Raw genomic sequence first — 14,079 nt, 5'->3', positions numbered from 1 at the left:
AACAAGTCTTCCTCCCATGAGCACAGAGATAAGTCCCTCTGCGGCTATGTCTGGCTCTCTGTTGTCAGCTGGCTGATATAAATAGTAGTAGTTTATTTTAACTACCACAGGAAAAATATGAGATGGTATTTTTTCAGTCCATATAATTTTTCACACTCCATCCAGTTTCTCACTGCATTGTCTTGGTCTATAATTAAAAAAAACCTGGCCTTCACATTTATGTAACAGCCGTTATACACAATATTATTTGTAATTGATCCGTTTTATGCTTTGCCCTCTCTATTGCCACCTAGTGGTATGGATAATACTTTGTGATGATTTCTCTTTGTGATGATTTCTGTTCAGTACTTCATTGTTTGCTTGTGTTTGTAGTAACAATATCCTCTCTGCCATGTGTGGTTATACAATAACCTGGTTAATATGTTCTTGCTGTTAAGGTTGATGGGCTGAACTCACTCCACTCAGTGAAAGCATCTCCCAACCGCTTCACAAAAACGAGCCAGGGCCGGAGTTGGAATACGGGGAATGGTTCACCGGATGCCATCTGTCTGACAGTGGACAAGCCAGGCGTTGTGCTGGTGGGCGTCTGTGTGTACGGAGGAGGGGGCATCCATGAGTATGAACTAGAGGTGTTGGCTGATGATGTAAGTGATTAGAAAATGCTTTGAGGTTACATTTACTTGTATTTGACATGTCTTCTGGTGTTGCTTAACACGTTTACCTCATTGTTTTGTTCCTTCACCCTTTAGGCGCAAACAGAGCATCCAGGGGACTCAGCACATTCTCACAGGTGGACGTCTCTTGAGCTGGTGAAGGGCACCTACAGCACTGATGATTCTCCAAGTGATATTGCTGAGATTCGCTTGGACAAGGCTGTGCCACTCAAGGTACATACACTGTCAAAAAATAGTTTGGTGTTGATATCCAGTTGTTACTCTAGCTGCTGTTTTTTTCTAAATGCTAACTCTCACTGATGGGTTTATTCTGTTGCAGGAAGGGGTAAAGTATGCTGTACGTTTGCGAAACTATGGCAGCAGGACAGCTAATGGGGACGGAGGTATGACCACCGTCCAGTGCTCGGACGGTGTGTCCTTCACCTTCAGCACCTGCAGCTTGAGTAGCAATGGGACCAATCAGACCAGAGGACAGATCCCACAGATTCTCTACTACAGGTAATCATTTTAAACTCTTTTTATGGTTTATAATAACGTAGCTTTTTGTTATGTTCCATCTTGATGTGTTTTTTCTGACTCTATTTTCTTTTTCCTGGTGTAAGGAGTGAGTATGATGGGGATCTGCAGTCACAGCTGCTTAGCAAAGCCAATGAGGAGGATAAGAACTGCAGCAGAGCCCTATCTGTTGTCAGTGCTGTGGTTAGAGCAGCAAAGGACCTGCTTCATAGAGCATTTGCTGTCGATGGTGAGCACGACAAACTTACACCTGTCGTACAAAATCACTGGTAATTCTTGGATTGAATTTAGATCAGATATGTTCAGCCTCTCTTAAGTTCTATCTTTGTTCTTTGCTCTTTCCAGTTGATGACATTCCTGAGTTATTAAGTTCCTCCAGCCTGTTCTCCATGCTTCTGCCCCTTATCCTGGCCTACATCGGCCCTGTGGCAGCATCTGTACCTAAGGTAAGAGGTCAAAGCAAACCCTTTGTCTTCTTGTGCTAAATGGATTTTTTTTCCTTGGCATTGTGGTAAAATCACTCCTCTTCTTCATCCAGGCTGCTGTAGAGGTCTTTGGACTGGTTCAGGAGCTGTTACCTGCCGTCTCTGCCCTCAACCAGAAGTACGCCCCACCCACCTTCAATCCCAACCAATCAACAGACAGCACGACAGGCAACCAGCCTGAGCAGGGCCTGTCAGCGTGTACCACCTCAAACCACTACTCGGTAATGGAGAGTGACCACCCTTACAAGCAAGCGGGTGTCACACAATACAGAGTAAGATGGTTACTTCTACTACTACTACCACCACCACTACAATTTGAAAAAAATAAGAGACAAGAATACAATTTAAGTTAAACGGAATCTTGTTCTCTCTCACCGTCCTTCAGGTATCATTCCCAGACTGCGTCCGTTGGACAACCATTGAGTTCGATCCTCAATGTGGCACTGCACAGCCAGAGGACGTCCTACGCCTGCTCATCCCCAGCCGAACCCTCCACCTGTCCAGTGTGGGCAGCAAACCTCTGATACATGATACCATCAACACCTGGACTGAGCTGAAGAAGTTCTCAGGCTCCACAGGCTGGCCAACCACTGTCCTTGTGCTGCCAGGTATGAATAGCTTAGCTGGTCAACTTTTATTGGACATGCAGCTTAAAATGTTATGAAGAAATCAAACAAGGTTGCAAAAACAAAGACATGCTCTACAACTTAGTAGTAGACTAGTGAAATACAGTAATGGTCTACCACAGGAACCTCACTAGAACAGCTTGTTCATAATCGTGCTGCTGAAAAGTAACTCAAAGTATTCAAGAACTTCAATATCTGAAAAGTCTACCAAATTTTACTTCAAATTAAGATAGAAATGTTAATATGAAGCACATTTCTTTGATGCCTTACTGGGAAAATTGAGGAATAAGAAATTCTCAAAGTTGCCTGTACAGTAGTGACCGTAAATCTGTAATAAGATAAGCAAGAAAATGTATATTGTTTATTAAGGTAGTGGCACTAATTTTTATTTGTAACTTGCAGTATTAATGATTGAACATGTTGCACTATCAAGCATAAATAAGGAGCGATTAATTAGAGACACCATTCTTAACCCAACGGTTATTCTTGCAGCCCAGTTGTTGTTCATTGATCTTAATTGTTCTCATGAGTGTTTTAATCTGTTTAATGGAACTTTACTGGGCCACCTGTCACAGCAGGCAGCCATTAGTTTACCAGTAGTTGCTTACAGACCTCTACCATCCTCTCATTTCATCTGTTATTTTCTGTTTTCTGTTCTCTCTACCCTACAGGAAATGAAGTTCTGTTCTCACTGGAAACGGCCTCAGATTATGTTAAAGATGAGAAAGCTTGCTTCTACGGCTTCAAGTGTGTGGCTGTGGGATATGAATTCAACCCTGGTCCTGATGAGGGTATTATCCAACTAGAGAAGGAGTTGGCCTACCTGGGCAGCGTTTGTGCTGCAGCCCTGATGAAGAAAGACCTGGCCCTCCCTATAGGTATGGAAAACTGTGGATAAGATAAATTGCTTTGGCTAAAAAAAGATACTTGATTAATCTTGTCTGGCATCTTGAGTAAAACATACCTCTGTTTTTCTGATCTTTTTAATTTAAGGCAATGAACTGGAGGAGGATCTTGAGATTCTAGAGGAAGCATCTTTACAGGTATGTTATCTGTTAAATTCTGGGAGTTTTGGTCTTGTAAAAAGAGCACTTTATCTCATTCTCATTTCTTTTGCCACTTTGACCAGGTGTGTAAGTCCCACTCAGGCATCCTTGGAAAGGGTCTGGCCTTGTCTCACTCCCCAACCATCCTGGAGGCCCTGGAGGGGAACCTGCCCCTTCACCTACAAACCAATGAGCACTCTTTCCTTGAGGACTTCATCACCTGTGTACAGAACTCAAGTGGAGGACGTCTGGCCAGGTGAGATTTTGTGATCAACCTGCTTGAGCTCTGGCTGTCTCTTCATTGCAGATTACTTGATATAGATTAGGTTTTGATTGGCGATTCCTCTGCTTTAGAAATTCCAGTCATTTCCTTCCCTGCCTCTCTCCCTTTCTTATTTCATCACATGTAGGTGGCTGCAGCCAGACTCTTACGCAGACCCTCAAAAAACCTCTCTGATCCTGAACAAAGATGACATACGCTGTGGTTGGCCAACTACCGTGGTGGTACAGACAAAAGACCAGTATGGAGATGTGGTGCATGTTCCCAACATGAAGGTCAGGATAGCTCCTTTGGCTTTTCTGTATAATTCTGTCTATAATGTCAAATCAAGATTTTAAAAAATGTTACTTGCCATTTATGAGGTTTTTTTCCCCTTGGTTTCATGTCCAGGTGGAGGTAAAGGCTGTACCCGTTTCACAAAAGAAGTCAATGCAGCCCGATAATGTGAAGAAGCTGCAGCGCCTACCTGGAAGCTCCTCCCCTTCTTCCTCTGGTCCTGACCTCACCTTTGGCGGTCTGCCAATGCCCAAGCTGGAGGCCACGTACGAGCCCATGATTGTGAAAGAAGCTCGATACATTGCCATTACCATGATGAAGGTCAGCGTCGTGTAACTGGCTCATCACTCACACACTTGTTTACATTTAGTGGGCTGCAGTTTCTCCACAAGGGGGAGTAGTCTGCTCCCTATAGGAAATGGCATTGCAGATCTGAAGATGTCAACATGTCTTGTCAAATAAGCAAAAAAGATCTTAGCAGCATAAACATTTGCACCACTGCACCTTTCAATAGCTACTGTTTTTGTTCGTTCGCACAAATCATCTAGTAAAAGAAAAACAATGAATGGAAAATGAAGCAGATTGGCAAAGAAAAATAAGTCATGAGCAAAAGCAAGTCATGAGCAGAAACACAATTCATGGCATTTCAAATAGCTAAATATAAAAGGTGTTGAGATTACAGTTTGAATTAAGGCAAAATAAAAAATATTCTGTATTTGTAAAATTGCCTAATATTGTTCGGCTATTTGTATTGCTAACACTGTTTCTTTTGATAGTCTTACAGTTGCGCTCTGTCTCTTTTAGGCTTATGAAAACTACTCCTTTGAGGAGCTGCGTTTTGCTTCCCCCACCCCAAAGAGGTAGGTGAGGTTTGTAGAAACAAGACTCAATGACCAGCGAGTTACAGTCTGTACTTATTAATCATTTTCCCACACAGACCCAGTGAGAACATGTTGATTCGTGCTAACACTGATGGAACCTACAGCGCCAACTGGACTCCAGGAGCAGTAGGCCTTTATACAATCCATGTCACCATTGACGGCATTGAAATAGGTAAGAACATTTTAATGTCTGTTAGAAACACCCCTTATTTTTACAACATGCCATCTTTTACAATGTCCCCATGCACTATGAATGATCTTTTTGGATAGATGCTGGTTTGGAGGTCGAAGTCAAAGATCCTCCCAAAGGAATGATACCACCTGGAACTCAGATGGTGAAACCGAAGGCCGAACCTCAGCCGAGCAAGGTGAGCTTTTTCTCTACCAACAGGAGCATGAACATAAAGACACAGATAAAATGCATGTGTGCTTGCACTCACCCATCAAATACAACTCAACAGACCAGAAACAGTTTTTCCACCTGTGTACCTGTTTCCTTTAACACAACTCTTTCCATAAAAGCCACATTCAGCAAGAACGATCAATAAAATAATTAAACAAGGCAGATCCAGTATGTGAAAGGATTGTAAACATTGCCATTTCTGATTGCACTGAGATTCGACATTTCAGCTTTTAGTTGTTGGAAGAGACAAACTAAAGCTAGTCCACAGAAAGCAACGGAGTCTGACAGTAGGATATCAGTCTAATACAAGATTGTGGGAATGTAACATAAACCAGTGAACAAAGTCAGACATTTATCAAGGAAAAGAGGCGTAGATATGTTTACACTTTCTTCGTAACTTGAGGAGATTCTTTAAAGGACTCTTCATGTCCTGGACACCTCCTGGTTGACCTATTTATCTCTGGCAGGTATTACAGGACAATCAAGTCACAGACCACAAGACTCAAAGAGAGTTTGTTTTCCAGGGCTACAAACACACTTAACCTCTACAAGCTCTGAATGACCCCTTTCACAAATGATGATCGTCCTACCAGGACAATATTTGATAGATCTAATCAAGTCACTTAATTCGTTCTAGTGCAATCATTAGATTCATTTATTTATTTTACTTATTAATATGGAACCTATGTTGTTGGCTGTTTTTTATCACCAAGGTTGTTTTTGTTTCCTCTGTGTCCTTTAAATGCACTTATCAGGAGTAGTTCTAATTTTCCTGTATTTTGTACAATGAAAATAAAACCTTTCTTTTTAATGAATTTTTATTTCTATTACCATCTATTTAAGACTAATGACAGTTTGGTTACTCATGGCCTTCACATTATACTGTGCAACATACTGGCTGTTGGTACTGTCTCTCAGTCATGTATTCAGGCTACAGAGATTAGTGGTTGGAAGTTACTTTTGGAACTACAAATGCAAAGAAAGCATCAAGCTGATGTTCAGCGTATTGTCGTCATCATCATTTTGTAAAACATGAACTCCCTCATGGGGAAACAAGCAACAACATCTCCAAACGCTTTAAATCAACACTGGATATATTCCTTCTTATCGTACGTTCTTTGGTTTTCCATGCACCAGTTTATATGTAACTGGTGCTACTGAAAATCGTGCAGCCAGAGTTTCCTTATCTTTTGCTGTGTGTATGTGTGCACTAAGCAACAACAAGCTCTGTGTGGGTTAATGCACGCAATCTCCCACTGTCAACTTGTCCAGCTTCCTCTTCTATCTCCTCCTGCTGCACTCCTTGTCTTTTTTTCTTTTTTAAATCTTTCTATTCTTTGCTCCTGCCGCTCACGGTCTCATCTCCCCTCTGCCTCTCTCAGGTCCGCAAATTTGTGTCCAAGGACAGCGCAGGCCTGCGTGTGCGTAGTCACCCCTCCCTGCAGAGTGAACAGATAGGCATAGTGCATGTCAATGGCACCATCACTTTCATTGACGAGGTAATTGACCCTAGACCAGGTAGAATATAAGTAGACTTAGCTGGAGCACTATTCACTTTTATTCCATTTCTGTGGTTTTTCTTCTACAAATCAATAAGTAATAAATATTACAATCAATTTTGTTTGTAAGGTAGAAGTAATTTTGAATCTTCTTAGATGGTTTCTGTGTATTATGTAATTCCATCTTTCTGTAATGATAACACGTTCTCTCGAAGCTTATACATTTGTTGCTCTTACCTTTTGTTGCTTCATAGTCTTGCAAAGTGTTTTGAGGCTGCAGGACAGGCCTCAATGCCTGCACCATACAGCCAATGGATGAAATGGATTTAAATGAAAAATAAAAATAAAAAATTCTACCAGTTATTTAACTATTGCACATTTACCAGTACTGCACAGTATTTGCAGTCACAACACTAGTGACACTATGATACAATTCAGACCTGGTGTTAGCATCTGTACTAATTGATCTGATCACAAGTGATATGGGTGTGCGTCCTGAGGTCCGATCACTCAGATGTCATTCGGAAATTCTTTTTGCAGCGTGAATGCAAACGTGTCCTAGGCCACATATGAAGGACTGCTTATTCAGCTGACATCTCTGACCTGCTACAATTTCACAAAGAATCAAATGAAACGCTTGTCACTGTGACAGCTGCCAAAATATAAACACTGACCAACATATTATAAAATCTTTCTTCATAGTAGATATGTGCACGACTCATGGATTCACTCAGCCCCTCCGGACTCTGCTCTCTCTCTTTCTGTATCTATCTATCTCTTAGCCATGCTAACACAGACACTCACAAACATTGTCAGCAGATGCATCTGTGAACTCTGTCAAGACAGGGTAAAAACATAATTTAGTCTTTGCCAGCAGAAATGACATACATGTTTATTTTGAAGTGAGATCTGATCACAAGTGGTCACAGGAGACACATTCAGGATGTATTTTAATGCAAGGTGTGAACAGATCTCTCAGGACAGATGTGAATACCAGGTCTGAACAGGGCCTATGCATATCAATTGCACCGTGCTGCAATAAAGGACAATTGCAGTCCTCCAATTTGACTTTTCCTGCAGCCTCAGAAGTGTGTGTGATTGACTGAGTGAGCGCTGTCCTTCCTGCTTCCACAGTAACAGGACGGCATGGCTGTGCTGTGCTCTTGTTGCTTGTTTTCCCGTAGATCCACAATGATGATGGTGTGTGGCTCAGGCTCAATGATGAAACAGTAAAGAAGTATGTTCCCAGCATGAATGGGTACACTGAAGCCTGGTGCCTCTCATTTAACCAGCACCTGGGCCGGAGCCTACTGGTCCCAGCCGACGTAAGTAGAAGGCGGCCCGCTGAGCAGTCGGACTTAGTTTACTGATAGCAGAGGCTCCTGTGCTGTTCATTTGGGGAAACGCTCAGAGAGATCACCTTTGTTGGTTAATGATGATGGGTTTTCAAGGACTTGTTTGGCACTCACTCCCCAAATGTCTTGAAAGCATGGTGGAGTGTAACTACTGGGGTGTTCTCTTGCATGACACATCTATTAAAGCAGCACTGAGTATGAAACTAACACACTGTACAAAAGAACAGCAGCTGGGAGCATGCATGCATTCACTCATGTTCGAAGGTTAATAATGTTACATGACCGTTGTGTGTTTAGTTCAGTTGGACACAACACTTGTAAATGTTCACATGCCTGGGGGAGTGTATTAGTGCACTGAAGTGTTCCCTTAAGCAAGAACTGACTGGTAGAGAAATGTAGTGTGGTAGAGTTCATTAGTCTGCACTGTTCAGTCTGTTTTTCTTTGTTGCCTCTCACTCACTATTCATGAAAACCTGCACACTACAGCATGTGATAACAAGGGTTTCTCTTGCATTTTGCTCCATGCCACAAAAACCGCCGTAATACGCAACAGTATCAAAACATGAGAAATGTGACTTGATTAAAAAAAAACATGAATATTGCAGTTACAGGAAAGTTTGATAATATCCAGGTGGTTTTCTGTCATGAAGCAATCACTTGTCCTCAAGGTTTCAATGGGAAAATGTACTTCTACTGCTCTACAGTTCCACCTTTGCATTGGGATGCTTTAGGTGCTATAGGAGGCTTCCATGTAAGGTCTCTGTCTGAACAGCATGACACACTACATCATCCAAGTGGGGGATTTTTTTGGAAGTTTCTTCTTTACATGTATTTGATTTGGTCGTGGATTTGGAAATAACGACCCTGTGGTTTTTAGAGTGAATCTTCAATTCTTTCTGCAACTGTGTTTTCTATAATTTTTAATGCAGTCCCCCCGTGGCCTCTTTTATCACTGCTCCACAACTAACCGGCCTCTCTGACCCCAGTCAGATTCTGTCTTCTCCTCTCCACTTTCTCAAATAACCTCTGATCCTGGAAATTCCAGAAGAGCCAGGCCAAAATTTTCTTCCAAAAAAATACATGAGCAACCCCATCCTGTTTTCTCTCCTTTCTCGGGTCATCTACTGTTTCTTGACTGTCTCACAATCTGTTGCTCAGAATGTCTTTAACGCTAGCCAAGGAGTCAGGGATATCGGCTTTTTATCGTGGACCCCCTTAACTATATTCCCACCACAGGTGAGTTGTATGAACAAGGGATAAATAGCTTGACTGCCCCATAGCTTATCATCTATTTGTTGCGCTACTTGTCCTCTTGAACCCCTTGTGACTTTTTTAGTTCTTTTCCACAGTGTTAATCAGGCATAGGAGGTGGAACCACAGTTGCATGGTTGTGTGTACAGTGATGATACAGTACTGAATGTCAGCGACCACTTCTCTTGTAGAATACTGCAGTATTCACATTTTGGATTTTTGAGTAATTATAGTTCGAGAGTCTATGTTGCATGGGGTTGAAGATACTAATGTTCAGTCTGTTGCATGAGGCCTTGTTTGAAAAGCTTGTTAAATATAGTCCTGTATCATTGTGTGTAATAGCATGCCTCCCCTTAGAAAATAAGTGAACATTGTACTTAATTGGTCTGTTGTGTATCAGTTTGTTAAACTACATTCATTCATTGTTGAATGGGAAATTTAATTCTTATGTTGTAATTACTGTGAGTACTTTCTTCAATTGAAACGTGCATTTGTGATATTTGGGGGTTTTGAATATGACTTGATGCTGTTGAGGATGGAAGTTTATGTATGTTTTCAGTTTTCAAGTAATTGCAAAACAATTGTTTTGTCATCTGACATTGTAAAAGGAATAGGTGTACATTTTGGGAAAAATATCCCGATTTGATAGGAGTTAGATGAGAAGAATAACACAGCTGTCTGTCTAGGAAATATAAGGTAACATGTTAGCTTAGTGTAAAGACTAAACAAAGAGAGAAAGCTAAGTTGGCTTTGTCAGACAGTGAGAAAATAAGAACATCAGTGCCAAATCTGTGTGCTAGTGCTTATGCTAAGTTTACCTAAGCTATGCTAACCAGCTGTTGGCTATAGCTTCAACTTTGACAGACAGATGTAAGTGTCAGTCTTCTCATCTAAGTTTTGGCCAGAAAGTCCTTTCTTAAATGTTGAACTGCCGATTTAAAACCTTAAGGACCACATGGCATATGTCTAAGTCCTCTGGATTTTTGATTTCTTGAAAGGACAAATACATTTGTTTGCAATATTATAATATCTAATGGTGACTTTTCACCATTTTAATTCAGTGCTTTTAGTTGCGTGAGTGTCGTCCTGGTCTTTCATCTTTCTGCAGTCTGCTTCTAATCCATATTCTTAACTCTTGCAGGAGGTCAGGGGCCAATCGGAGGAGAACGTAAAGGAGGTGAGCAGCTGCCCTTCCCATGAGGCCCCCATTCGGGTGCAGAACAGGGCAGGGCAGGGCGGCGGCCCGGGGCTTTATAAGGTAGTGAAGACCGGCCCCTCTGGTCACAACATCAGAAGCTGTCCAAACCTTAGGGGTATCCCCATTGGAATGTTAGTACTTGGCAACAAGGTCAAGGCCATAGGCGAGGTACGCACTCACCCCAAATAATGCAATGTGTTTTTTGTGACTGGAGATGAATAAATTAGTCTGTTTAGATCAAGTAATGTACTCATGTAAGTAGATTGGCCTTAATTCTCAGTAATTAGTTCCCTGTTTTTTCCTCAATGGATTTTGGATGTTCAGAACATAATCTGTCTTTCTAAATAAATCAGCTGCTTCTGGGTGTGGGTGGGTGTTCTGTATCTTTCCACTTGTTGAGTCCTAATCACCTCCTGTGGCTGCTACGTTTCTCTGTGCCTCCTGACTAATTTCAGTTTGTCTATAAATCCATTGCAGTTTCAGGGTGTCATATTCAGCTGCCTCGAGACTTCTCAGAGGAAGTCTGATCACAAAATGCTGGAGCCGCTCTGTGCCTTGACTGTATCTTTCTTACACCTTTAACTATTCTGTCAAATCTATATACTTTCTAAAATTGCCTTTGGCCTGGTGATGAGTGGAGCTTTTCCTCTTTTTTGGGATATGACCTATCATTGGCTGCTGTGGTGTGTCATGCTGTTCATTAGGTTGTTCTCTGAGCCTGAACTGAATGCCCTGACTGGATCTGAGACTTGCAGCCTGCACAAACTAATACTTCCACCTATGTTTGTTTTTGAAATGTTACTATTTCAGGAGGTTGAGGAAAAACACTTTAATTTACATGTCTTTAATTAGTTTTTTACTGATACACAAAAATCAATTCCATGTGATTTGCTGGTGTGGATGTGTCAATCAGATGAATTTGTGTCATGGTTTTGTCTGTGGGTGTTTTAGGGTTTATATTAAAATTAACTAGTTTTTAATAGACATGGTGTTTAACTGTGTGTGTCCTGTGTGTGTGAGTACAGATAAAGAGTGTTGTTTGTATATCAGGTGGTCAACTCAGAGGGGACCTGGGTACAGCTGGATAAGAACAGTGTCGTGGAGTTCTGTGAGAGTGATGAAGGAGAGGCCTGGTCACTGGCCAGAGACCGTGGTGGGAACCAGTACCTTCGCCATGAGGACGGTAAGCCACAGCTTGACCTCACTTTATAGCACTGCTCATAATCTACATTAAAAACTTTTTTGAACCTCAATATATGAAGTATTGCAAGTTAACATGATGTCATTTGCTCTTCTAGAACAAGCCTTGATTGAGCATGGTGCTCAGACCCCACCTCCAAGCCCTTTCTCCGTGCAGGCCTTCAACAGAGCTGCGACTTCAAACGGAGCGCAGGGCTTTGACTACGGCATCTCCAACAACAAAGGTGAGGTCAACTCCAGAAGTTTTAAGTCACAACATTTTTCAAACAATTCTCAATCTGCACTTCTCTTTGCCTCTAACATCATCACATCCTTTGACTCTGTTCATTTACATTTGAACTTTTAAAATCCTCAGCCTTGTCAAAGCTTTCAACCGATGGTTTAGCATAACAGATGTATTCCTCACACTGTTTCACTGCACCCCATACTTTTCACTGAGGCTTTTCTCATACAGTCTCATACATTATCACATTTCAATTGCACAATTAGGTCCACGTGGTATCACTACCCAGTCTTTTTAAAATCACAGGAGCCCTTGGTCAATGATCTATCACGTCTTTTTATTTATGCATGCTTTTTATTGTGTCTGCCGTCGTTATTTCATGCCTAACATCTCAGCGGTGTCAGGCATACTTAATGTCTGTGTCTATGTGCATGGGACAGTCAGTCACTGTGCTTCCGCTCATCTGGAAGACTGTGGACTTTGTTTAGTCGGGTACTGGTGGATAACTGACCCTGAACACGTCTCTGTGATTTCACCCTTTACCTCATGTTGTCTGGAATTCAGTCTCTTAGAAAACATTTGATCATTCACTGTTTACTCATAATTACTGAGAACATCACTTGAATGAGCTCATCAGTTTTGCTACTCCATCAGAGATTGGCTCGCTCCAAACGTGTCTGTTTGTCTTTCTGCCTGAATACTGTGCTGACACTGTGTCGAAACTTTCTCACTTTTGCTTGAAAAAGGAGGTTGATCAGTTGAGTTTGTTATCCAAACAATATGAAGTTATTTCAACAACGCTTGCCGTCGTGGATTAAAGGCCCAATTTACACTTGTTATTTCAAGTGTTTACGACACTAAATTTAAATCTGTGTCGGTCTTACTCACGTCTAGAGGTTGATGGAAATACTCCTGAATCTGTTTGCTCCATAGAATGCTAACATGCTGTTAATTTCTAACTCATTTAACTAATTTCAAAATTGCAGTGACTAATAATTTCAGTGTCATAGTGGCTGCCACTAAAACAGACAGGACCTTAAGTGGTTACTTGACATGGAGAGATGGACGTATTTAAATCCCAAACATTTGGTTTTGAATGTGTACTGGTGCAGCATCAGCCTAAAATACAGGATGTGGAGAGTGGTGAATTTTCCCCCTGTACGTAACTGCGTATCCTTGGATCCTCTGGTGTGGTCACACAGAGAGATTCTTAAGAATCTGAGGAGACCCCTATTGACCCCTCCTTCAATCCTTCCTCTAATAAAGTTGTGAAATGGGAGGAGCTGCTAGATCTGGAAGGATTTATTTCTGAAGTCAAGTGTGTTGGTTCAGTATAGTGAATAATAAATACTAAATCAGCCGACATTGCTGTGGAGAGACATTCATAGTTTACCTGGATTGCTTCTTTTAAGCTTAAATAAAATCTAAAAACATAGCTGCTGAATTTATCTAAAATCACATAATATAAGATGATCAGGTTTTTACAAAGTGTAATCTTTAGCTTAATTTCTGTTGCATACACTTTAACAGTGCATGCAAATTAATTGTGTCCATGGTGATTGGATGCTTTTTGTCAAAGTAGTCGTAATTCTGTCATCTTTTAGTTTTTTCCATATACCAAAAGGCGTTTATATTTTTAACATTAAAATTAAACAACCAGATAATTCCTACAGCTGCTCACCTTTTGTTTTTTCCGTCACTTCTCCTTCATCCAGCAGAGTTTCAGTTGCCCATCACTTGATTATTTCCACAAAGAAAATAAGCACAGCTTTAACTTTCAGAACATCGGATATCTGTATTAGCTCCTCCCATTCTACACATCTCTTATGTTATGGGAGAGGATTGGACAATTGATAGAAAAATGAATAGTGAATGACCCTCACCCCCCTTTTGGAAACCTCATACCCTAGTATAAGCTGTAGTTTTTCCCCTTCCTCTGTCTCCATGTTTACAGGTGACCGGTTGAGTGCCATACTGAATTCCATTCAGTCTGGGCCTTTCCTCTCAGCAGCTCCCTCCTCCTCCGTATTTGAGCAAGCCGCTCAACCTCCCTCCTCCTCCTCCTCCCTTGTCCACAGCCCATTTGTGTTTGGACAATCCCCCTCCCAACTGTCTCAGCCACAACCACAGCTTCTGAGTAAGTCTGTCCTGCTTTCTGACAGCGCT

At 41.5% G+C, this 14,079-nt stretch overlaps 1 protein-coding gene across 17 annotated transcripts in view; it reads left to right on the top strand.

The window, feature by feature from the left end:
- mycbp2 (MYC binding protein 2) overlaps positions 1 to 14,079 on the top strand; it is a 53,681-nt gene that overhangs the window by 25,929 nt on the left and 13,673 nt on the right. For 8 of the 17 annotated variants that reach the window (XM_069532656.1, XM_069532658.1, XM_069532657.1 and 5 more), the window contains exons 34-55: positions 438 to 644; positions 750 to 887; positions 994 to 1,172; positions 1,277 to 1,419; positions 1,536 to 1,636; positions 1,729 to 1,947; positions 2,061 to 2,283; positions 2,973 to 3,179; positions 3,295 to 3,344; positions 3,431 to 3,603; positions 3,758 to 3,902; positions 4,018 to 4,224; positions 4,708 to 4,763; positions 4,841 to 4,956; positions 5,055 to 5,152; positions 6,570 to 6,686; positions 7,871 to 8,011; positions 9,200 to 9,277; positions 10,434 to 10,658; positions 11,541 to 11,673; positions 11,789 to 11,914; positions 13,868 to 14,050. In XM_069532656.1, the coding sequence (XP_069388757.1) occupies positions 438 to 644; positions 750 to 887; positions 994 to 1,172; positions 1,277 to 1,419; positions 1,536 to 1,636; positions 1,729 to 1,947; positions 2,061 to 2,283; positions 2,973 to 3,179; positions 3,295 to 3,344; positions 3,431 to 3,603; positions 3,758 to 3,902; positions 4,018 to 4,224; positions 4,708 to 4,763; positions 4,841 to 4,956; positions 5,055 to 5,152; positions 6,570 to 6,686; positions 7,871 to 8,011; positions 9,200 to 9,277; positions 10,434 to 10,658; positions 11,541 to 11,673; positions 11,789 to 11,914; positions 13,868 to 14,050 (3,265 nt within the window). The remainder of the gene's footprint in view (positions 1 to 437; positions 645 to 749; positions 888 to 993; positions 1,173 to 1,276; positions 1,420 to 1,535; positions 1,637 to 1,728; positions 1,948 to 2,060; positions 2,284 to 2,972; positions 3,180 to 3,294; positions 3,345 to 3,430; positions 3,604 to 3,757; positions 3,903 to 4,017; positions 4,225 to 4,707; positions 4,764 to 4,840; positions 4,957 to 5,054; positions 5,153 to 6,569; positions 6,687 to 7,870; positions 8,012 to 9,199; positions 9,278 to 10,433; positions 10,659 to 11,540; positions 11,674 to 11,788; positions 11,915 to 13,867; positions 14,051 to 14,079) is intronic. The other 9 variants (XM_069532661.1, XM_069532660.1, XM_069532659.1 and 6 more) reach the window with 5 other exon arrangements.

Source organism: Paralichthys olivaceus, chromosome 10 (genome assembly GCF_024713975.1).
Source record: "Paralichthys olivaceus isolate ysfri-2021 chromosome 10, ASM2471397v2, whole genome shotgun sequence".
NCBI lineage: Eukaryota > Metazoa > Chordata > Actinopteri > Pleuronectiformes > Paralichthyidae > Paralichthys > Paralichthys olivaceus.
This window is presented reverse-complemented; position numbering and strand designations above follow the sequence as displayed.